General features: G+C 41.8%; 2 protein-coding genes across 2 annotated transcripts in view; one reads left to right on the forward strand and one right to left on the reverse strand.

Annotated features, from left to right (window-relative positions):
* gpaa1 (glycosylphosphatidylinositol anchor attachment 1) overlaps positions 1–17,708 on the forward strand; it is a 29,887-nt gene extending 12,179 nt beyond the window's left edge. Inside the window, exons 7-13 of the mRNA XM_034183601.1 lie at positions 3,367–3,563; positions 3,702–3,898; positions 11,460–11,613; positions 11,729–11,800; positions 11,882–12,078; positions 17,077–17,247; positions 17,339–17,708. Coding sequence (XP_034039492.1) covers positions 3,367–3,563; positions 3,702–3,898; positions 11,460–11,613; positions 11,729–11,800; positions 11,882–12,078; positions 17,077–17,247; positions 17,339–17,582 — 1,232 coding nt within the window. The 3' untranslated portion in view covers positions 17,583–17,708. The remainder of the gene's footprint in view (positions 1–3,366; positions 3,564–3,701; positions 3,899–11,459; positions 11,614–11,728; positions 11,801–11,881; positions 12,079–17,076; positions 17,248–17,338) is intronic.
* A 66-nt stretch (positions 17,709–17,774) lies between these two features.
* sharpin (SHANK-associated RH domain interacting protein) overlaps positions 17,775–24,888 on the reverse strand; it is a 30,139-nt gene continuing 23,025 nt past the window's right edge. Inside the window, exons 8-9 of the mRNA XM_034183504.1 lie at positions 19,295–19,405; positions 17,775–19,218 (exon numbers count right to left, since the gene is read on the reverse strand). Of these exons, the coding sequence (XP_034039395.1) occupies positions 19,159–19,218; positions 19,295–19,405 (171 nt within the window). The 3' untranslated portion in view covers positions 17,775–19,158. The remainder of the gene's footprint in view (positions 19,219–19,294; positions 19,406–24,888) is intronic.

Consider the following 24,888-nt stretch of genomic DNA (forward strand, 5'->3'; position numbering starts at 1 on the left):
TCTCCTTTGAAATGAGCTGTAATTTTGACATTATAATGCTTGGATTCAGTGGAAAGTAAATTTTGTCAGTTTTGTGAAATTTGAATAGCTGTACAGCTTTAAATATATTCAATATTTTCTGTGAGATTATGAATGAATGTAAAAATATGATATTGTAAAAAGTCTTTAAATAAATTCAATGTAGTTCATCTATGCATCTCCAAATCACAACACAGGTCGCCCCCGAGGTCCTACACAAGTCAGGTTTAAACCTTACACACCCCATCAGGAAGTACAGTGTAAATAAAAACAACCTCTGTGGTTTTTGCTCATAGGAAGAAATCTCAAGCAGACCAGATGTGGTCAGGTGAGCAGCTGCTTTGGCCAAAACAACAAAAAACACAAAACAAACTTTAAAAATTGGGAACTTCCTGTCATTCGCTTTGCTCAAAAAGTAAATGAGTCCACCCACCACTTTAATCATATCTTAGATCTTGTTCTGACTTATGGTATGGAAATAGAAGACTTAACAGTATTCCCTGAAAACTCCCTTCTGTCTGATCATTTCTTAATAACATTTACATTTACTCTGATGGACTACCCAGCAGTGGGGAATAAGTTTCATTACACTAGAAGTCTTTCAGAAAGCGCTGTAACTAGGTTTAAGGATATGATTCCTTCTTTATGTTCTCTAATGCCATATACCAACACAGTGCAGAGTAGCTACCTAAACTCTGTAAGTGAGATAGAGTATCTCGTCAATAGTTTTACATCCTCATTGAAGACAACTTTGGATGCTGTAGCTCCTCTGAAAAAAAGAGCTTTAAATCAGAAGTGCCTGACTCCGTGGTATAACTCACAAACTCGTAGCTTAAAGCAGATAACCCGTAAGTTGGAGAGGAAATGGCATCTCACTAATTTAGAAGATCTTCACTTAGCCTGGAAAAAGAGTCTGTTGCTCTATATAAAAGCCCTCCGTAAAGCTAGGACATCTTTCTACTCATCACTAATTGAAGAAAATAAGAACAACCCCAGGTTTCTTTTCAGCACTGTAGCCAGGCTGACAAAGAGTCAGAGCTCTATTGAGCTGAGTATTCCATTAACTTTAACTAGTAATGACTTCATGACTTTCTTTGCTAACAAAATTTTAACTATTAGAGAAAAAATTACTCATAACCATCCCAAAGACGTATCGTTATCTTTGGCTGCTTTCAGTGATGCCGGTATTTGGTTAGACTCTTTCTCTCCGATTGTTCTGTCTGAGTTATTTTCATTAGTTACTTCATCCAAACCATCAACATGTTTATTAGACCCCATTCCTACCAGGCTGCTCAAGGAAGCCCTACCATTATTTAATGCTTCGATCTTAAATATGATCAATCTATCTTTGTTAGTTGGCTATGTACCACAGGCTTTTAAGGTGGCAGTAATTAAACCATTACTTAAAAAGCCATCACTTGACCCAGCTATCTTAGCTAATTATAGGCCAATCTCCAACCTTCCTTTTCTCTCAAAAATTCTTGAAAGGGTAGTTGTAAAACAGCTAACTGATCATCTGCAGAGGAATGGTCTATTTGAAGAGTTTCAGTCAGGTTTTAGAATTCATCATAGTACAGAAACAGCATTAGGGAAGGTTACAAATGATCTTCTTATGGCCTCGGACAGTGGACTCATCTCTGTGCTTGTTCTGTTAGACCTCAGTGCTGCTTTTGATACTGTTGACCATAAAATTTTATTACAGAGATTAGAGCATGCCATAGGTATTAAAGGCACTGCGCTGCGGTGGTTTGAATCATATTTGTCTAATAGATTACAATTTGTTCATGTAAATGGGGAATCTTCTTCACAGACTAAAGTTAATTATGGAGTTCCACAAGGTTGGACCAATTGTATTCACTTTATACATGCTTCCCTTAGGTAGTATTATTAGACGGTATTGCTTAAATTTTCATTGTTACGCAGATGATACCCAGCTTTATCTATCCATGAAGCCAGAGGACACACACCAATTAGCTAAACTGCAGGATTGTCTTACAGACATAAAGACATGGATGACCTCTAATTTCCTGCTTTTAAACTCAGATAAAACTGAAGTTATTGTACTTGGCCCCACAAATCTTAGAAACATGGTGTCTAACCAGATCCTTACTCTGGATGGCATTACCCTGACCTCTAGTAATACTGTGAGAAATCTTGGAGTCATTTTTGATCAGGATATGTCATTCAAAGCGCATATTAAACAAATATGTAGGACTGCTTTTTTGCATTTACGCAATATCTCTAAAATCAGAAAGGTCTTGTCTCAGAGTGATGCTGAAAAACTAATTCATGCATTTATTTCCTCTAGGCTGGACTATTGTAATTCATTATTATCAGGTTGTCCTAAAAGTTCCCTAAAAAGCCTTCAGTTAATTCAAAATGCTACAGCTAGAGTACTGACGGGGACTAGAAGGAGAGAGCATATCTCACCCATATTGGCCTCTCTTCATTGGCTTCCTGTTAATTCTAGAATAGAATTTAAAATTCTTCTTCTTACTTATAAGGTTTTGAATAATCAGGTCCCATCTTATCTTAGGGACCTTGTAGTACCATATCACCCCAATAGAGCGCTTCGCTCTCAGACTGCAGGCTTACTTGTAGTTCCTAGGGTTTGTAAGAGTAGAATGGGAGGCAGAGCCTTCAGCTTTCAGGCTCCTCTCCTGTGGAACCAGCTCCCAATTCAGATCAGGGAGACAGACACCCTCTCTACTTTTAAGATTAGGCTTAAAACTTTCCTTTTTGCTAAAGCTTATAGCTAGGGCTGGATCAGGTGACCCTGAACCATCCCTTAGTTATGCTGCTATAGACGTAGACTGCTGGGGGGTTCCCATGATGCACTGTGTCTTTCTCTTTTTGCTCTGTATGCACCACTCTGCATTTAATCATTAGTGATCGATCTCTGCTCCCCTCCACAGCATGTCTTTTTCCTGGTTCTCTCCCTCAGCCCCAACCAGTCCCAGCGGAAGACTGCCCCTCCCTGAGCCTGGTTCTGCTGGAGGTTTCTTCCTGTTAAAAGGGAGTTTTTCCTTCCCACTGTAGCCAAGTGCTTGCTCACAGGGGTCGTTTTGACCGTTGGGGTTTTACATAATTATTGTATGGCCTTGCCTTACAATATAAAGCGCCTTGGGGCAACTGTTTGTTGTGATTTGGCGCTATATAAAAAAATTGATTGATTGATTGATTCGCGTTCATAATTTAATTTATTCAGCTTCCTCCAGGTTTCATTAAAATTGGGTTATTTTCAGATAATCCTTGCTTCAAACAAACAAACAAAAAACCCCACCTGAAAACGTCACCACCAACACTGTATTCATAAAATCCCCCCCCTTCCTGGTTTGAATCTCCCAGGTATGGACTGGTCTCCACTGCAAGGCCGCGGTGGTTCCATCCAGGCAGCCCTATCGCTGGAGCTCAGCAGTGATGTCATCACCAGTTTGGACCTGGTACTGGAAGGGCTCAATGGCCAGTTACCCAACCTGGATTTAGCCAACCTGTTCTACGCCTTTTGTCAGAAGATCGGCGTCCTCTGCACCATCCAGGGCAAAGTATGATTTTGTGAACACGCAGAGCTTATTTGGTCTTGTCTCGTGTGTTCGTTGTCTTCTTGTTTTTGTTTTTCAGTGTAGGATAATTATGGCTTTGCTTCTTTTCTTTGTTTTTTTTGGCCACTGATGTTTCCACAGCTCCAGAGGAATGATTGGGACACTGTACCAGGCTACAGCCATGCAGTCCAGACCATGATGTTGATGGTACTGAAGCAGGCCAGTGGACGAGCTTGGGGTGACCATGGCCTGTTCCTACGCTATCACATTGAAGCCGCCACCATCAAGGGCATCAACAGCTTCCGGCAGTACAAGACTGACGCCACCACCATTGGCAGGTCTGAATATCTCTGCTGACCATTAAGTAGGGGTGTCAGAAAAATCGATTAATGTCTGAATCACGATTCTTATTTATTACGATTCTGAATCGATCCAAAATGTCCAAGAATCGATTTTTAAAAAGCATTTTATTAAACATTTCCTTGCTTACTCACTGCGTGTACTGTTTGTCAGGCAACGGCTTCCGTACTACAGCGTCTCCACGAGGGGCGGGGGGTCCGGTGTGCTTCAAACATTTGTGAGCTGAAGCTTAGCATAGCGGATGAAGAGCTAATTCAGCCAGCACCGTCTTTGCTGAAGGCAAATGTTTGGGCACATTTTGGATTTTATTATTTGCTGCGTGAGAAGGAGCTTGACATGACTTATGCAGTGTGCAAAATCTGCAAAATGAAAGTTAAGTATTTCGGAAACACTTCAAATCCACAAGCCCACATGCTACGTCATCACCCGGAGCTAAAAGGAGCGGAGCAGCGGTCTCTGCCAACTACTGACCAGCGCTTCGCTAAACTGCCAGTCAACCCGAACGAGCAAAGCAGATAAGTAAATTTACATCTTTAGAATCACTTGATTAACCTCGTAAAGCTGCATTTTCTTAAGCATAAACATTTTTTAAGTAATATAACTATTTCTCAGAGCTCTTTGAATTGAATCGTCACCCCAAGAATCGGAATCGTATTGAATCGTGAGTTGTTGTACGATTCACATCCCTACCATTAAGCTTTGCTAATTTTCTGTTTATTTATTTATTTTGTGTTATCCTGTTGGATTAGTTGAATTCAGTCCCACATGTGAAGTAACTGATCGGTTAGCATAGTTTTTTGTCAAGAGTATTAGTCACATTTACTCAAAAATGCTTCATGAAGAAGAAGAAGAAACATAGACATTGCATCTGTCTATATAAGTCACATTTAGTTTTGAAATGGAACAAGATGCAAAATGAGTTTAATCAGCACATTATTTTTTTTAATAACACAAGCACCGTGTTAGCTAGCAGAAGCTAATGGGCTAATGTCATTGTACTAATCACAAAGAACTCGAGACTAAACTGTTTCTTGTTGCTACTGAACAGTTGAAAACATTAGGAGCTAAACATTTGCATGTTTATCTCAGTAAATGTCAACAAACTTTTTAATTTAATATACATACTTAAAACATAATAATTACCTTAGCCTGAGTGTCCTCCTCCTTGTTCCCCAGCTGTCCCACAAAGTGCAAACAAGTGCAGTTGCAAACTCCCAGTTTGCTCATAGTGCACTTAACAAATGGACAGCATGGTGGATTAGTGGTTTAGTGGTTAGCACTGTCCAGTCCAGGGTCTGCCTCTGCTCCTTTGAGTCTGGTCTGCTTGAGGTTTCTTCCTCAAATCATCAGAGGGAGTTTTTCCCTTACCACTGTCGCCTGTGTGCTTGCTCTAGGGGTTAGTAAGGTTAGACCTTACTTGTGTGAAGCGCCTTGAGGCAGCTTTGTTGTGATTGGGCGCTATATAAGGGTGATTCTTAGACTACAGGCACTTATGTCCTTTGATCATATTGTATGAAAAACAGAAAAAAGGGGAAATGTCATACTTTTATAGTTATCTTTACAATGAAAGTGTGTTAAGAAACTTGTTCTAGTAGTCTGTGATGACTTTTTCACCTTTTTTCAGCATCATTATATGCAAATATTGCCGTTTTGTGCTTATCCCACACCCAGACTTTTGATCTTCAATGATAAAAATGAAGGGTAAAGAAATGTTTTTTTTTCTAATGTTTTAAAATATCTCTGAATAAAATATCAGTAAAATAATCAAAACATAATTGGGGTATTCAGTGTCATACAACTGTTGTGATTTTTTTAAACAAAATGTAGTTGTCCCACACTATTGCCGTAATTTCCACCACAACACTCTAATGTCCCTTTAAACAGAAAGATTGTTTGGGTAGTTTCTATGGAGATAAACAGTGACATCAGAGCACATGTATATAGCGCCAAATCACAACAAACAGTTGCCCCAAGGCGCTTTATATTGTGTGGTGGAAATTACATTTACAAGGCCAATAGTGCCCGTAGTTAAAGAATCACTCATAAATGAAATAAATTGAATTGAATTGCCTCACGCCCTATGACTGCTGGGATAGACCCCAGGTCCCCCGTGACCCTTAATTGGAATGTGGGTATAGAAAATGGATGGATAGATGGATGTACAGAAAAACTAGCATAAATTGGATTGAGGTGGACCAGTGAATTTTGTCCATTTTAATCAAAATCCGTTAAATCAATTTTATTTATATAGCGCCAAATCACAACAACAGTTGCCCCAAGGCGCTTTATATTGCAAGGCAAAAGCCATACAGTAATCACAGAAAAACCCCAACGGTCAAAACGACCCCCTATGAGCAAGCACTTGGTGACAGTGGGAAGTTATATGTATAAAACAGACAAAATCCATTTTATATATATATGCTCCAGGACAAGCTTTCTCTGCTCCACGTGCCCAACTCCACCTGCAGGTGGATCACAGACTTCCTGACGGACTGGAGTCAGCGTGTGAGGCTGGGAAAAAATGTCTCGAACACTCAGGCTCTCAGCACAGGATCTCCACAGGGCTGTGTCCTTTCCCCTCTGCTCTTCTCCCTCTACACTAACTGCTGCACCTCCAGCCACGACTCTGTAAAGCTCATCAAGTTTGTGGACGACACCACCCTCATCGGACTCATTTCGGATGGGGATGAGTCTGCCTACAGGAGGGAGGTGGACCGGCTGGTGACCTGGTGCAGCAGCAACAACTTGGAGCTCAACGCCCAGAAAACAGTGGAGATGATCGTGGACTTCAGGAAAGCCACAGCCCCCCCGCCCTCCCTCGCCCTCACCAACAGCCCCATCACCACTGTGGTCTGTCACCGCTTCCTCTGTACCACCATCACCCAGGACCTCAAGTGGGAGTCAACCATCAGCTCCCTCATCAAGAAGGCCCATCAGAGGATGTACTTCCTGCGGCAGCTGAAGAAGGCCAAGCTGCCTGTCCAGCTGATGGTGCAGTTCTACACGGCCATCATCGAGTCCATCCTCTGCTCCTCCATCACGGTGTGGTACGCCGGGGCCACAGCCAGGGACAGACACAGACTGCAGCGCATTGTGGCCTCTGCTGAGAAGGTGATCGGCTGTAGCCTTCCATCTCTCCATGACCTGCACGTCTCCAGGACTCTGGGCCGAACAGGTCGGATCACAGCTGACCCTTCTCACCCTGCACATGGTCTGTTCAAACCACTCCCCTCTGGCAGGAGGCTACGGTCCATCCGGACCAGAACCTCCCGCCATAAGAACAGTTTCTTCCCCTCTGCCGTTAGACTAATGAACACCTCATAACTCAGTCACCTTAAGCTTAACTCTGTCACTTTATCATTTTATCACGGGTCACTTTAGACAATGTACTTTGGTTTTTAATTGCACTCCTCCCACTGCACTGTTTTTTCTGTTTCTCTGTTTTTCTGTTGCACACAGCCTTTCATATTTCATATTTCTTTTTTTTATCTTATATTTTATCTTATTTTGACACATATGTTATATTTTATCCTAGCATTTTATCTCTTCTTGTATGTAAATGAGTCCACCCACCACTTTAATCATATCTTAGATCTTGTTCTGACTAATGGTATGGAAATTGAAGACTTAACAGTATTCCCTGAAAACTCCCTGCTGTCTGATCATTTCTTAATAACATTTACATTTACTCTGATGGACTACCCAGCAGTGGGGAATAAGTTTCATTACACTAGAAGTCTTTCAGAAAGCGCTGTAACTAGGTTTAAGGATATGATTCCTTCTTTATGTTCTCTAATGCCATATACCAACACAGTGCAGAGTAGCTACCTAAACTCTGTAAGTGAGATAGAGTATCTCGTCAATAGTTTTACATCCTCATTGAAGACAACTTTGGATGCTGTAGCTCCTCTGAAAAAGAGAGCTTTAAATCAGAAGTGCCTGACTCCGTGGTATAACTCACAAACTCGCAGCTTAAAGCAGATAACCCGTAAGTTGGAGAGGAAATGGCATCTCACTAATTTAGAAGATCTTCACTTAGCCTGGAAAAAGAGTCTGTTGCTCTATAAAAAAGCCCTCCGTAAAGCTAGGACATCTTACTACTCATCACTAATTCAATCAATCAATCAATCAATCAACATTTATTTATAAAGCGCTTTACAGCACCGACTGGTGTCCAAAGTGCTTAACATTAAAAACACAAATTTACAAAATAAAACACATATAAAATTAAATTTTAAAACAACACATAAAAAAAAACCCATAAAAATAACAGAACATGTCACCTCCCCACTAAGTGTTAAAAGCCAGTTTAAATAAATAAGTCTTTAACTTAGATTTAAAAAGTGCTAGGTCAGGAATAGTACGTAACTCAAGAGGTAGCTCATTCCACAGTCTGGGGCCAGCTACCGCGAAAGCATGATCACCCCAGCGTTTATATCTTGACCTTGGAACATCTAAGTAAAGCTGGCCAGACGCCCTTAACGTCCTACTGTAGGTGCGCAAAGTTAAAATTTCAGACAAGTAGGGAGGTGCAAGGCCATAAATAGCTTTAAAAACAAACATTAAAATTTTAAAATCAATTCTAAAACGAACTGGAAGCCAGTGGAGTGAGTATAGGATGGGCGCAATATGCTCACGTCTAGAAGTGTTTGTCAAAAGACGAGCAGCAGCATTCTGCACCAACTGGAGACGCGCAAGAGACGACTGATTAATGCCCACATAAAGTGCATTACAATAATCAAGTCTGGAGCTGATGAAAGCATGAATGGCCGTCTCAAGATCACGTCTACTGAGAAAGTGCTTTATTTTAGCCAAGAGGCGAAGTTGGAAAAAACTAGCTTTGACAACAGAATTTATCTGTTGATCGAACCTCAAACAGCTGTCAAATATCACAATATTGAAGAAAATAAGAACAACCCCAGGTTTCTTTTCAGCACTGTAGCCAGGCTGACAGAGTCAGAGCTCTATTGAGCCGAGTATTCCTTTAACTTTAACTAGTAATGACTTCATGACTTTCTTTGCTAATAAAATTTTAACTATTAGAGAAAAAATTACTCATAACCATCCCAAAGACGTATCGTTATCTTTGGCTGCTTTCAGTGATGCCGGTATTTGGTTAGACTCTTTCTCTCCGATTGTTCTGTCTGAGTTATTTTCATTAGTTACTTCCTCCAAACCATCAACATGTCTATTAGACCCCATTCCTACCAGGCTGCTCAAGGAAGCCCTACCATTAATTAATGCTTCGATCTTAAATATGATCAATCTATCTTTATTAGTTGGCTATGTACCACAGGCTTTTAAGGTGGCAGTAATTAAACCATTATTTAAAAAGCCATCACTTGACCCAGCTATCTTAGCTAATTATAGGCCAATCTCCAACCTTCCTTTTTTCTCAAAAATTCTTGAAAGGGTAGTTGTAAAACAGCTAACTGATCATCTGCAGAGGAATGGTCTATTTGAAGAGTTTCAGTCAGGTTTTAGAATTCATCATAGTACAGAAACAGCATTAGTGAAGGTTACAAATGATCTTATGGCCTCAGACAGTGGACTCATCTCTGTGCTTGTTCTGTTAGACCTCAGTGCTGCTTTTGATGCTGTTGACCATAAAATTTTATTACAGAGATTAGAGCATGCCATAGGTATTAAAGGCACTGCGCTGCGGTGGTTTGAAACATATTTATCTAATAGATTACAATTTGTTCATGTAAATGGGGAATCTTCTTCACAGACTAAGGTTAATTATGGAGTTCCACAAGGTTCTGTGCTAGGACCAATTTTATTCACTTTATACATTTCCCTTAGGCAGTATTATTAGACGGCATTGCTTAAATTTTCATTGTTACGCAGATGATACCCAGCTTTATCTATCCATGAAGCCAGAGGACACACACCAATTAGCTAAACTGCAGGATTGTCTTACAGACATAAAGACATGGATGACCTCTAATTTCCTGCTTTTAAACTCAGATAAAACTGAAGTTATTGTACTTGGCCCCACAAATCTTAGAAACATGGTGTCTAACCAGATCCTTACTCTGGATGGCATTACCCTGACCTCTAGTAATACTGTGAGAAATCTTGGAGTCATTTTTCATCAGGATATGTCATTCAATGTGCATATTAAACAAATATGTAGGACTGCTTTTTTGCATTTGCGCAATATCTCTAAAATTAGAAAGGTCTTGTCTCAGAGTGATGCTGAAAAACTAATTCATGCATTTATTTCCTCTAGGCTGGACTATTGTAATTCATTATTATCAGGTTGTCCTAAAAGTTCCCTGAAAAGCCTTCAGTTAATTCAAAATGCTGCAGCTAGAGTGCTGACAGGGACTAGAAGGAGAGAGCATATCTCACCCATATTGGCCTCTCTTCATTGGCTTCCTGTTAATTCTAGAATAGAATTTAAAATTCTTCTTCTTACTTATAAGGTTTTGAATAATCAGGTCCCATCTTATCTTAGGGACCTCATAGTACCATATCACCCCAATAGAGCACTTCGCTCTCAGACTGCAGGCTTACTTGTAGTTCCTAGGGTTTGTAAGAGTAGAATGGGAGGCAGAGCCTTCAGCTTTCAGGCTCCTCTCCTGTGGAACCAGCTCCCAATTCAGATCAGGGAGACAGACACCCTCTCTACTTTTAAGATTAGGCTTAAAACTTTCCTTTTTGCTAAAGCTTATAGTTAGGGCTGGATCAGGTGACCCTGAGCCATCCCTTAGTTATGCTGCTATAGACTTAGACTGCTGGGGGGTTCCCATGATGCACTGAGTGTTTCTTTCTCTTTTTGCTCTGTATGCACCACTCTGCATTTAATCATTAGTGATTGATCTCTGCTCCCCTCCACAGCATGTCTTTTTCCTGGTTCTCTCCCTCAGCCCCAACCAGTCGCAGCAGAAGACTGCCCCTCCCTGAGCCTGGTTCTGCTGGAGGTTTCTTCCTGTTAAAGATTCTTCCTTCCTGTTAAAAGGGAGTTTTTCCTTCCCACTGTTGCCAAGTGGTTGCTCACAGGGGGTCGTTTTGACCGTTGGGGTTTTTCCGTAATTATTGTATGGCCTTGCCTTACAATATAAGGCGCCTTGGGGCAACTGCTTGTTGTGATTTGGCGCTATATAAATAAAATTGATTTGATTCTTAATGTTGCACCATTGTACCGAAGCAAATTCCTAGTCTGTGAATCCTGTTCACTGGCAATGGCAATAAACTTCTGATTCTGATATATAGATATATATATAATGAAGTAGTTACAGCCAGAAGGCGCCAAACGACCTGCAGGGAATCCCCACCAATTTGGCTAGCACAGCCAGTTTCTGAGAAATGTCTGCTGTAGACAGATTTGCCATACAGGACCAGTGATGCTGTGGACATTCAGTATTTTAAATGTTCAAGTCTGAATTATTATTATTTTTTTTTGTATTAAATTTTATTAATGTGTAAAAAAAAAAAAGGTGGGTGTGGCAAACTTTAAAGTGTCATCATTACATAGATTTTGATGCAGCACTAACTTTTTTGTTATTTTACGTATCATTGAAAACACTCTAGGCTTCTGGAAGGAATATTCCGTAAGCTGAACAACCTGCTGGAGCGCCTGCACCAGTCCTACTTCTTCTACCTCATGCCGTCACTTTCTCACTTTGTCTCCATCGGTTACTACATGCCCGCCTTCGGCCTGCTCACCGTCATCCTGCTACTTCGTGTATCCTCTCACTGTTACTTAATGTTTATTTCATTTACTGTAGATCTTAAAGGATGAACGATAAACTGAATTACATGCACCTTTATGGTCATATTTGCCTTTGACTTTGATATAGGCCTTAGATTTATGGGTTCAACTCTCAACTCCGCCACCAAGAACAGAAGACGGCATCGCCAACATCGTGGAGGTGAGACAGACAAAGAAAAAACCCAATCAGAAATGAATCCAAGTCGACAGTTTGATCAAATCCCGTTGCTGTATTTGTCAGGAGCCTGGTCCGGGAGTTCTGTCTGTGTTGACTCCTCTGGTGATCAGCCATCTAACAGGAGCAGCTCTGTACATTGCACCCATCCGGTTTCAGGAGATGGCCGTGGAACACTTCCCGGTGTCTGAGACAGAAGCTGTCGTCCTGACCGCCATCGCCGTTTACACAGCGGGCCTGGCTCTGCCTCATAACACACACAGGTACAGCATCGTACGAGTCCTTTTATCAACACAAACTTAAGCCACCTTGACACTTGCACAAATTTGGCCCCTGCACTGCCCCCCCCGCCCCCCCAACAGCCTATTCCTCCAAAGCTTAGTTCACCCCCTTGCACAGCTTACTGCAAGCCAGTGCGCAATCTTTTTTTGAAATGTTAATTTCTGACACATAAATTTCATGCCACTTGCATAAACGAGTGGTGAACATTGCGCAGCCTATTCGCTAACACTGCGTGTCAATGAGTGTCATTGTGCGCACGGTCTTGCACAGTTTACGAGTTTACTCATTGACACGCAAGATTGCGTGCCAGTGCAGGGATCAAATTCGTGCAAGTGTCAAGGTGGCTTTACTCATGAAGCTACATACTTGTTCACTGCACACCTAAAAGTTTAAATTTGAATGTTTTTCTTTTCCCTCATAAGTTACATACACATGGGTATTGAAGGTGGTCGAGTCACACTCCAGACTGTCAAATAAAAAGCCTCTTTGTTGTCGGTGGAGGAGAGCAGAGCTAAAAGTGGCTCCATTCTCTTCCACCAACATGTCTGTTGGACCAGCATCCTCGACATAAACAGAATCCATCACAGCAGTTTAGGAAATGGAAATACTTGTAGTCAGCTGACATCCTCACACTGTGGAAGTTTGTTTCCTCCACAGAGGGGAAAAAATTAAAATCTAGCAATTGTGGCGCATGGAAATAAAATTTAAACATTAAGGTTAAAAATATTAAAGAAATGAAAAATAAATAATAGAAATAATGAAAATGAAAGAATATTAAAGTAATGTGTGTGTGTATATATATATATATATATATATATACAAAACCCCAATTCCAATGAAGTTGGGATGTTGTGTAAAATGTAAATAAAAACAGAATACAATGATTTGCAAATCCTCTTCAACCTATATTCAACTGAATACACCACAAAGACAAGATATTTAATGTTCAAACTGATAAACTTTATTGTTTTTGTGCAAATATTTGCTCATTTTGAAATGATGCCTGCAACACGTTTCAAAAAAGCTGGGACAGTGGTATGTTTACCACTGTGTTACATCACCTTTCCTTCTAACAACACTCAATAAGCGTTTGGGAACTGAGGACACTAATTGTTGAAGTTTTGTAGGTGGAATTCTTTCCCATTCTTGCTTGATGTACAACTTCAGTTGTTCAACAGTCCGGGGTCTCCGTTGTCGTATTTTGAGCTTCATAATGCGCCACACATTTTCAGTAGGGGACAGGTCTGGACTGCAGACAGGTCAGTCTAGTACCAGCACTCTTTTACTATGAAGCCACGCTGTTGTAACTCCTGCAGAATGTGGCTTCGCATTGTCTTGCTGAAATAAGCAGGGACGTCCCTGAAAAAGACATTGCTTGGATGGCAGCATGTGTTGCTCTAAAACCTGGATGTACCTTTCAGCATTGATGGTGCCATCACAGATGTGTAAGTTGCCCATGCCATGGGCACTAACACACCCCCATACCATCATAGATGCTGGCTTTTGAACTTTGCGCTGGTAACAGTCTGGATGATCTTTTTCCTCTTTCGTCCAGATGACACGACGTCCACGATTTCCAAAACCAATTTGAAATATGGACTCATCAGACCACAGCACACTTTTCCACTTTGCGTCTGTCCATTTCAAATGAGCTCAGGCCCAGAGAATGCGGCGGCGTTTCTGGATGTTGTTGATGTTTGGCTTTCACTTTGCATGGTAGAGTTTTAACTTGCACTTGTAGATGTAGCGACGAACTGTGTTAACTGACTAAAATGGTTTTCCGAAGTGTTCCTGAGCCCACGCGGTAAGATCCTTTACACAATGATGTTGGTTTTTAATGCAGTGCCGCCTGAGGGATCGAAGGTCGCGGGCATTCAGTGTTGGTTTTCGGTCTTGCCACTTTCGTACAGAAAGTTCTCCAGATTCTCTGAATCTTCTAATTATATTATGGATTGTAGATGATGGAATCCCTAATTTCCTTGCAATTGAACATTGAGAAACATTGTTCTTAAACTGTTGGACTGTTTTTTCACACAGTTGTTCGCAAAATGGTGATCCTCACCCCATCTTTGCTTGTGAATGGCTGAGCCTTTTGATGATGCTCCTTTTATACCCAATCATGACACTCACCTGTTTCCAATTAAGCTGTTCACCTGTGGAATGTTCCAAACAGGTGTTTTTTGAGCATTCATCAACTTGCCTAGTTATATATTACAGAACTACAACTAAATAAATAACAGAAATAATAATAAAGAACTAATAAAAAAATGTTGCAATAATGAGATAAAAAATCAATACATTTACTTTTGTCAAAATTAAGAAATACTAAGTCAAAAACATTTGTCATATTTATTATGCAATAGATCTATATTTTGTTGTAAATGATGAAGTTGCAGGCTACATTTTTTACTTAAGTCATAAGATATGAGGTGTTAAATCAAAATTTGAACTTATTTATTTTGCCATAAATCATAAATACAAGCTACTACGTCAAAAATTTGACTTGTGTTGGTTAAAAAATGTAATTTTGTAAGTCATGACATACTGGTCCTTGAGTTACACTTATGAGGTTCTAAGTCATAATTAAAAGATTTAATGTCTTCTGCCACCATCTCTGTCAAATTAAAAGCACCTGCTTGCAGGAAAGACGAAAAGCTGTGCCTGCCTGCGTGCGTGAAATTTTGATCAAGCACAAACTGTAGAGAGCTGACATTTGCTGTTTGGTATGTTTATGTATTTTGGGTCAAGGATGAATAGCGCCAAAACTGAACATTGATAGGACTAATATTTTTAGATAATGTACACATATTAGCTAACAACACTGAACAATGGACATTGATATTTACATTTTGAACTCACACGCCAATCCAGCAGGGGGCGGTAATTCATCTAGATATTAAAGTCGTGAGTGCGTACATGCGTGATTTTTATTTAGTAAGTTCAGTGTAAGTACATAATTGTAAATATATTAAAAATACATGGATGACACAAAGTGAAAACAGTTATTTCCATTGTGGTCCATTTAAAACTCAAATGACAACATAGAAGTAAAAATAAAATAATAATACTGATAGTAATAATGATAATAGTGTGTGTAGGATAACAACAACCTAAACAATTTTTTTTTAAATGATGTAATTAACAGGAAATAAAAGGGTTGAGTTCTTCTTTAAAAACTGTTTGGGCGGGGGCGGAGTTCTAAAAACATTATGGACTCACACGCCATTCCAACTCATAGAAACTTTGCACAATTGATTACCACCCTTGAAAAAATGTCAGATACCTATTTTATCAGGGATCCCAGATGTCCGCTATTTATTCCTCTTTTGTTTTTTTTTGTTTTTTTTAGCCAAGATGATAAAACATTTGATTTGATGGGTGAAAAGATGATCAGAATGCGTATCACTCGTTTTGACAAGCTTTTGTATGTTTTGGTTGGTGTCGGTTACTTCCGTTGACATTCGGGATTATTATTATTATATGTTTAATAGGTCCACATACAGTTTGGGTTTGGTATATATTGCGTAGTGCTTTTGTTTTGATATAACGTGTTGCTCGCTCAGGCGAGCACGCGAGTATTCACATTGTAAGATGTCATGGAAGAAAGATAACATTGCGAGGGAAGCAAGCACGCTGAGAAAAGGAGATTGAGAAAACAGAATTACAAACTACCTGGTGAGTCATTTTCATAAGCTACAATTCTTAGTAAGGAATGATAGGGCATATATACTACTGTTGGCCAGTACTCTTGAAACAAAAGCTCTTGCAAACAGGGTGGCCAAGAAGCTTTCCAAAAAGGCACTGCTTAAACACCAAAAGAAAGAGAAAGCCAAGGAAAAGATCGATTCCACTGCAGTACAATCTATCAAAAAAAGAAAGATTTAAATCCAAATGTGTCAAGTTTTTACTATACATCATGTACATTTGTATATAGCCATCATATATTCATGACTTATAGTGATATAGTGAAGAGATTTTCAGGCGAATCAAAACATTGAACTAATGAAATAAACAATGGATGTTGAACATTTTGGCATTGTTTATATTCACTGATATGGTGAAGTGAATGGCTCAACAAAAACAATGAACATTTGAAATGAACTATGGATGCTGTTGTACTTTCTTGGAATGGCTAATATTGATATGGTGATATTTTCTCAATAAAACACTGAGCTATTGATGCAGTGGTACAGTTGCATGAAAAAGAAGTGTAGCTCACAGTTTATGGCATCTGATAGATAGAAACCATTGGTAAGTTTTCTTGCAATTTTACAAAATTGCTATCAAGGAAATGTCTTCAAAAGCACCTTGAAATGGAAAAATCACAGCAGCCCCCTTGAGCCCCGGCTAATATTTTCCTGTTTTGTTTTGTTTTTACCTGGCTGGGATCCCTGTTTTATAAACACCACCCAATCTAGAGCCCGTGGATCCACATGGGAAACATGCTAATGTTATGTATAGCTCCTTGCACTTTGTGTGAAGGTGATGTTGTTGAAAGATTCTGTGAATGGTGCAAAACATTTTAAAGAAAGTTGTGTGTTAAGAGTGTGTTGTATTAAATTTTGGCACCTTTTTGACACTTTTTACTGCAGGGAAATATCGTCCTCAAATATCGGTTTCGGCCTCAAAACCTGGTCTACAAAAATCTGTATCGGTTCATCCCTAGTCAGTATAGGATACTAGGTCAGAATTTTCATTTTCTAAGCTATTGTGAGATAATAGGACTCAAACCATGAACCATTACAAGGCACAATGTTAGCTTTTTAAGTCACAATTACAAAATACCACAGAATCTCTAAAGTTTCACCTTGTCTTAATCATGTGATACTAGGCTATAATTTAGATTTAAATTTTTTCATCTCATAATTTTCACACAAGTCATAATCATTAAATATCTCTGTGGTTAAGGGAAAAGGAGCTCGTTGGTAACCTGAAGGTGAGTTATGACTTGTTGTTTGACGTGGTGAACTCTGTGGCAGGCTGGTGTCCGGTGAGGGGAAGGAGAAGGGCTGGAAGGTGCTGAAGCTGGTCGCCGTGTTGTACCTCGCCGTGCTGCTGGGCTGCACCGCCCTCATAAACTTCTCCCTCGGCTTTATTCTGGCTCTGACTTTGGTGCCAGTTGCTGCTTTCATTACACCACACGTCTCAAGGTAAGACACAAACGAGCTAATACACATGTGCTTCTGTAACGTATTAGACAATCGGAGCATTCACGCCATCTTCTCCTCCTCCTCCCCTCAGGGTTGTGTCGGCCTTCATCGTGGTCGTCCTCAGCCCGGCCTGCACGCTTCTTTTTTCTGTCTTTTTCTTCCAAGAGCTGCAGGAGATGCCCGTCAGCTTCCAAGAGGGTTGGCTGCTCTACCTGTCAGTCATATCCCAGGGCCTCCTGGACCACGCCCTCTATGGCTCTCTGGTCTACCCATTGGTGGCTTTGCTCATTTACCCCTGCTGGCTGCTCTTCTGGAACATTCTCTTCTGGAAGTAGACGACTGACTCAGAGGTTTTCTCAGGTTTGTCTTCATCAGCCCTGTAAAGTACACTGACAGACCGCAAGGGGCAACATGAAGAGCTGACTTGAAAAGAACTGTATGGTGTGTGGATGTGCTTTTTATATATATATATATATATATATATATATATATATATATATATATATATATATATATACACACACACACCCACCCCTTTGTTGGTGTTATTTCAGAATTGTCTGATCTAAAAACACACAGAATACAGTATACAGTAGTGTTCAGAGTAATAGTAGTGCCATGTGACTAAAAAGATTAATCCAGGTTTTGAGTATATTTCTTATTGTTACACTGGAAACAAGGTACCAGTAGATTCTCACAAATCCAACAAGACCAAGCATTCATGATATGCATATATGCATATCATCTGCATATGATTCTGAACACTACTGTATGTACAAAGTGTTCATAACCTCCACCAGTGCAGTTGATTATGTTTTCACCCCTGTTTGTTGAACAGCCTGTAACCCACAATTTTTCATATATCGTTATGACATTTTTACAGAGGATTTATATCCTGATAGGCAAGAACTGATTGAATTTTCAAGGTATTAGGTCAAAGTCAGGAAAAATCTTGGAAAAATTGGCAAAGTCTCTTAGTTACTTCGCTGAGAGTAACCAAGTTAGATTACTAGTTACAGTCAGCAGCTGCCAACAAGTATTTTGCAGCTGCTGATAAAGCAACTGGCAACACACAACCTGGTTGGACCCTGAACTAAAGGTTCCGTTATTAGTCTGGTTGCAGTTTGGGACCTGGAGTCGAGATGTTGTCTTATTAGGCGTTCTCCACGAGCTTTTCTTCTACTTACTTTAAAATAAAATAAAAAAAAATTGAAACCACAGCTGACGATGTCCTTGACTGACGATGACAGACGATGTGATGTCTTCATGTGGACAAACTGCAAAGCGGCGAGGATTCACTGATTCACATTCATCTCTCAGAAGAACAGACGTGGCTGTCCTGTGGTCTTTTTATGTTCCATTCTGTTTATTCTGTTAATGCACTTTGTACAATATGTACCGAAAAACAAATTGGCAAGAAGGAAACCAGTAAAATGCGCTCAACAACTAAAATGTACATTGTTTTGTTTAAAAATAACAAGAAAGGGGGGAAAAAAAAAGCACTTTACAACCTTGTAAATGTGATAATGTCTCATCCATCACCCCCCGCCCCGCAATTATTTTGGCACGCTAAACAAGGAAGAATTCCATACGGCTTTCACAAAGTCAGTATGATGTCCTTTCAGCTTCAGACACAACGAGCTTTCACCGTTGTTTCTCTGGGAAATAAAGTAAATACAAGGCTGTTTTTATGCATCTTTCAAATCAATAAAGATGACCTCTGGAAGAATTTTTATGGATGTCATGTTTGCATCCTCTCTTAGCAGATGGTGTCGATTTGAGCCTCAAGCGGCGCAGCTCTGCGTCATGCTGCAAAGCTTCAGACGCTCCGTCCTTCAGTGCACGGGGTCAGATGTGAGTGAAAATGGTGCCTGGAGTGAGAAACGGCAATCGGGTGTCAAGGTGGGGCAGTCAGCTGCTGCTGCTGCTGCTTAAACCCGGCTCACCGCGATCTTCTCGCCTTCCTTTCTCCTTTGTGAGAGGAGGAGAGAAGCAGTGAGGTCCCCGAGGGGGAGGGTTAGTGTGAAGCAAAGACGGTGTGCGGTACCTGCTGGATGCAGCTCTGTTTGTGCACGTCGGGCCGAGCTGTGGCGCAGATCTCACAGCCGGGACGGGATGGCTTGTTGATGAACGTGCACGAGGGACACGCCCACTCGGCCTGCAGACAGCAGAAGAATGCGCAGATCCATGCTGTTATTTGACATTTGTTCCACTCGTCCACTTGGGTCCTTTAGCCAGTCTCTCAACTTGATACGTGGCAAATGGTCAACCCCAGAATCACCTTGCAAAATATTGGTTTAGGCAAAGCTCAAGGTCATTTACAGTAGTGTTCAGAATAATAGTAGTGCTATGTGACTAAAAGATTAATCCAGGTTTTGAGTATATTTCTTATTGTTACATGGGAAACAAGGTACCAGTAGATTCAGTAGATTCTCACAAATCCCACAAGACCAAGCATTCATGATATGCACACTCTTAAGGCTATGAAATTGGGCTATTAGTAAAAAAAAAAAGTAGAAAAGGGGGTGTTCACAATAATAGTAGTGTGGCATTCAGTCAGTGAGTTCATCAGTTTTGTGGAACAAACAGGTGTGAATCAGGTTTCCCCTATTTAAGGATGAAGCCAGCACCTGTTGAACATGCTTTTCTCTTTGAAAGCCTGAGGAAAATGGGACATTCAAGACATAGTGCAGAAGAACAGCGTAGTTTGATTAAAAAGTTGATTTGAGAGGGGAAAACTTACACACAGGTGCAAAAAATTATAGGCTGTTCATCTACAATGATCTCCAATGCTTTAAAATGGACAAAAAAAACAGACGCGTGGAAGAAAACGGAAAACAACCATCAAAATGGATAGAAGAATAACCAGAATGGCAAAGGCTCACCCATTGATCAGCTCCAGGATGATCAAAGACAGTCTGGAGTTACCTGTAAGTGCTGTGACAGTTAGAAGATGCCTGTGTGAAGCTAATTTATTTGCAAGAATCCCCTGCAAAGTCCCTCTGTTAAATAAAAGACGTGCAGAAGAGGTTACAATTTGCCAAAGAACACATCAACTGGCCTAAAGAGAAATGGAGGAATATTTTGTGGACTGATGAGAGTAAAATTGTTCTGTTTGGGTCCAAGGGCCACAGACAGTTTGTGAGACGACCCCCAAACTCTGAATTCAAGCCACAGTTCACAGTGAAGACAGTGAAGCATGGTTGTGCAAGCATCATGATATGGGCATGTTTCTCCTACTATGGTGTTGGGCTTATATATCGCATACCAGGTATCATGGATCAGTTTGGATATGTCAGAATACTTGAAGAGGTCATGTTGCTTTATGCTGAAGAGGACATGCCCTTGAAATGTGTGTTTCAACAAGACAATGACCCCAAGCACACTAGTAAATGAGCAAAATCTTGGTTCCAAACCAACAAAATTAATGCCTCGCAGATGTGAAGAAATCATGAAAAACTGTGGTTATACAACTAAATACTAGTTTAGTGATTCACAGGATTGCTAAGAAAGCAGTTTGAACATAATAGTTTTGCGTTTGTAGCATCAACAGCAGATGCTACTATTACTGTGAACACCCCCTTTTCTACTTTTTTTTTTACTAATAGCCCAATTTCATAGCCTTAAGAGTGTGCATATCATGAATGCTTGGTCTTGTTGGATTTGTGAGAATCTACTGGTACCTTGTTTCCCATGTAACAATAAGAAATATACTCAAAACCTGGATTAATCTTTTTAGTCACATACACTCAACAAAAATATAAATGCAACACTTTTGGTTTTGCTCCCACTTTGTATGAGATGAACTCAACGATCTAAAACTTTTTCCACATACACAATATCACCATTTCACTCAAATATTGTTCACAAACCAGTCTGAATCTCTGATAGTGAGCACTTCTCCTTTGCTGAGATAATCCATCCCACCTCACAGGTGTGCCATATCAAGATGCTGATTAGACACCATGATTAGTGCACAGGTGTGCCTTAGACTGCCCACAATAAAAGGCCACTCTGAAAGGTGCACTTTTATCACACAGCACAATGCCACAGATGTCGCAAGATTTGAGGGAGCGTGCAATTGGCATGCTGACAGCAGGAATGTCAACCAGAGCTGTTGCTCGAGTATTGAATGTTCATTTCTCTACCATAAGCCATCTCCAAAGGTGTTTCAGAGAATTTGGCAGTACATCCAACCAGCCTCACAACCGCAGACCACATGTAACCACACCAGCCCAGGACCTCCACTTCCAGCATGTTCACCTCCAAGATCGTCTGAGACCAGCCACTCGGACAGCTGCTGAAACAATCGGTTTGCATAACCAAAGAATTTCTGCACAAACTGTCAGAAACCGTCTCAGGAAAGCTCATCTGCATGCTCGTCGTCCTCATCGGGGTCTCGACCGGACTCCAGTTCGTCGTCGTAACCGACTTGAGTGGGCAAATGCTCACATTCGCTGGCGTTTGGCTCGTTGGAGAGGTGTTCTCTTCACGGATGAATCCCGGTTGACACTGTCCAGGGCAGATGGCAGACAGCGTGTGTGGCGTCGTGTGGGTGAGTGGTTTTCTGATGTCAATGTTGTGGATCGAGTGGCCCATGGTGGCGGTGGGGTTATGGTATGGGCAGGCGTCTGTTATGGACGAAGAACACAGGTGCATTTTATTGATGGCATTTTGAATGCACAGAGATACCGTGACGAGATCCTGAGGCCCATTGTTGTGCTATACATCCAAGAACATCACCTCATGTTGCAGCAGGATAATGCACGGCCCCATGTTGCAAGGATCTGTACACAATTCTTGGAAGCTGAAAATATCCCAGTTCTTGCATGGCCGGCATACTCACCGGACATGTCACCCATTGAGCATGTTTGGGATGCTCTGGACCAGCGTATACAACAGCGTGTACCAGTTCCTGCCAATATCCAGCAACTTCGCACAGCCATTGAAGAGGAGTGGACCAACATTTCACAGGCCACAGTTGACAACCTGATCAACTCTATGCGAAGATGTGTTGCACTGCATGAAGCAAATGGTGGTCACACCAGATACTGACTGGTACCCCCCCCCCCCCCCCCCCCCAATAAAACAAAACTGCACCTTTCAGAGTGGCCTTTTATTGTGGACAGTCTAAGGCACACCTGTGCACTAATCTTGGTGTCTAATCAGCAGCTTGATATGGCACACCTGTGAGGTGGGATGGATTATCTCAGCAAAGGAGAAGTGCTCACTATCACAGATTTAGACTGGTTTGTGAACAATATTTGAGGGAAATGGTGATATTGAGTATGTGGAAAAAGTTTTAGATCTTTGAGTTCATCTCATACAAAATGGGAGCAAAACCAAAAGTGTTGCGTTTATATTTTTGTTGAGTGTAGCACTACTATTATTCTGAACACTACTGTAGGTCAAAGGTCAAATTTGTATTATTTTGCACAAGTGTAGGAGGATTCCAGAATAGACCAGCAAGGTCATGTTTGCAAAAGGTTTATCATTGGGGGCAAAGGTCAAAATGCAAGTTTTATACTCCTATTTGCAGGGCAACAGCTCTAGCAGGGGACCCCAGACTTCCCTCTCCTTGGCCACATTGACCACCTCTGACTGGGGGAGCCCGAGGCGTTCCCAAGCCAGCGTTGAATAATCTCTCCACCTAATCCTGGGTCTTCCCCAGGGTCTCCTCCCAGGTGGACATGGCTGGAACACCTCCCTAGGAAGGCGCCCAGGACACATCCTTACCAGATGTTCGAACCACCTCAGCTGGCTCCTTTCAACGCGAAGGAGCAGTGGCTCTACTCCGAGCTCCCCGTGGATGACCAAACCTCCCACCCTATCTCTAAGGGAGACACCAGCCACCCTCCTAGGAAAGCCTATTTTGGCCGCTTGTACCCGCGATCTCGTTCTTTCGGTCATGACCCACTCATGACCATAGGTGAGAGCAGGAATGAAGATTGACCAGTAGATCGAGAACTTCGCCTTTTGGCTCAGCTCCCTTTTTATCACAACACAAGGTAAAGGGAATGCAACACCGCCCCTGCTGCGCCAATTCTCCGGCCAACCTCATGGTCCATTGTCCCCTCACTCATGAACAAGACCCTGAGGTACTTGAACTCCTTCACTTGGGGCAAGACCTCATTCCCTACCCAGAGTAGGCAATCCATCGGTTTCCTGCTGAGAACCATGGCTTCAGATTTAGAGGTGCTGATCCTCATCCCAGCCTCTTCACACTCAGCTGTGAACCGATCCAGTGAGTGTTGGAGGTCACCGGCCGATGAAGCCAACAGGACCACATCATCTACAAAAAGCAGTGATGAGACCCTGAGCCCACCAAACTGGAAACCCTCCTCCCCCAATTACACCTTGATATCCTGTTCATGAATATCACAAACAGGATCAGTGACACGGTGCAGCCCTGGCAGAGGCAAACCCCACTGGAAACTAGTCCAACTTACGGCCGAGCACCCGAACACAGCTCTTGCTTTGTGAGTACAGAGATAGGATGAACCTGAGAAGGGACCCCCTCACTCCATACTCCCACAGCACCTCCAATAGTATCCCCTGGGGTACCCGATCATACACCTTCTCCAAGTCCACAAAACACATGTAGACTGGGTGGGCATACTCCCAGGCCCCCTCCAGGATCCTTGTGAGAGTAAAGAGCTGGTTGTTTGTTCCACAACCAGGATGGAACCCACATTGTTCCTCTTCAATCAGAGGTTCAACTATCAGCTGAACCCTCCTTTCCAGCGCCCTGGAGTAGACTTTACCAAGGAGGCTGAGTAGTGTGATGCCCCTGTAGTCGGCACACACTCTCTGGTCCCCTTTTTTTTGTTTAAATATGGGGACCACCACCCCAGCTTGCCACTCCTTAGGCACTGTCCTAGACCTCAACGCAGTGTTGAAGAGACGTCTCATCCAAGACAATCCCTTCACACCCAGAGCCTTCACTATTTCTGGATGGATCTCATCAACCCCTGGGGCCTTGTCACTGCGGAGTTGTTTGACTACCTCAGTGACTTCCACCAGGGAAACTGATGAAAGTCTCCATCAGCTTCCAGCTCTGACCCAACTACAGAGTGTGCACCGGTCTGATGCAGGAGTTCCTCAAAGTGTTCCTTCCAGCACCAGATTATGTCCTCAGTTGAGGTCAACAAAGTTCCATCCTTACTGTAGACAACTTGAATGGTTCCTCATTTTCCCCTCATGAGGTGCCTCACGGTCCGCCAGAAGCACCTTGGTGCTGACCGAAAGTCCTTCTCCAGAGGCTGCTGCCCTTTGGGCCTGGTGGTACCTTGCAACTGCATCCAGAGTCCTCCGAGATGACATATCCCAGAAGGACTCCTTCTTCAGTCAGGTGGCTTCCTTGACCACCGGTGTCCACCACAGTGTTTGAGGGTTGCTGCTCCTTGAGGCACCTAAGACCCTCAGGCCACAGCTCCCCGCTGCAGCTTCAGCAATGGAAGCTTTGAACATTGTCCATTCTGGTTCAATGCCCCCAATCGCACTGAGATGGATTCCACAATTGTTCTGAGGTCAGTCATTTAGGTGGTCAAGGTCAATGGGATTGTATCTAAAGACTGAAGAGTTTCTGAGCAATATTCTGAAAGAGCTGCAGAAACACATTAAAAAAATTATATGGGGGGG

Source organism: Thalassophryne amazonica, chromosome 12, assembly GCF_902500255.1.
Source record: "Thalassophryne amazonica chromosome 12, fThaAma1.1, whole genome shotgun sequence".
Taxonomy (NCBI): Eukaryota; Metazoa; Chordata; class Actinopteri; order Batrachoidiformes; family Batrachoididae; genus Thalassophryne; species Thalassophryne amazonica.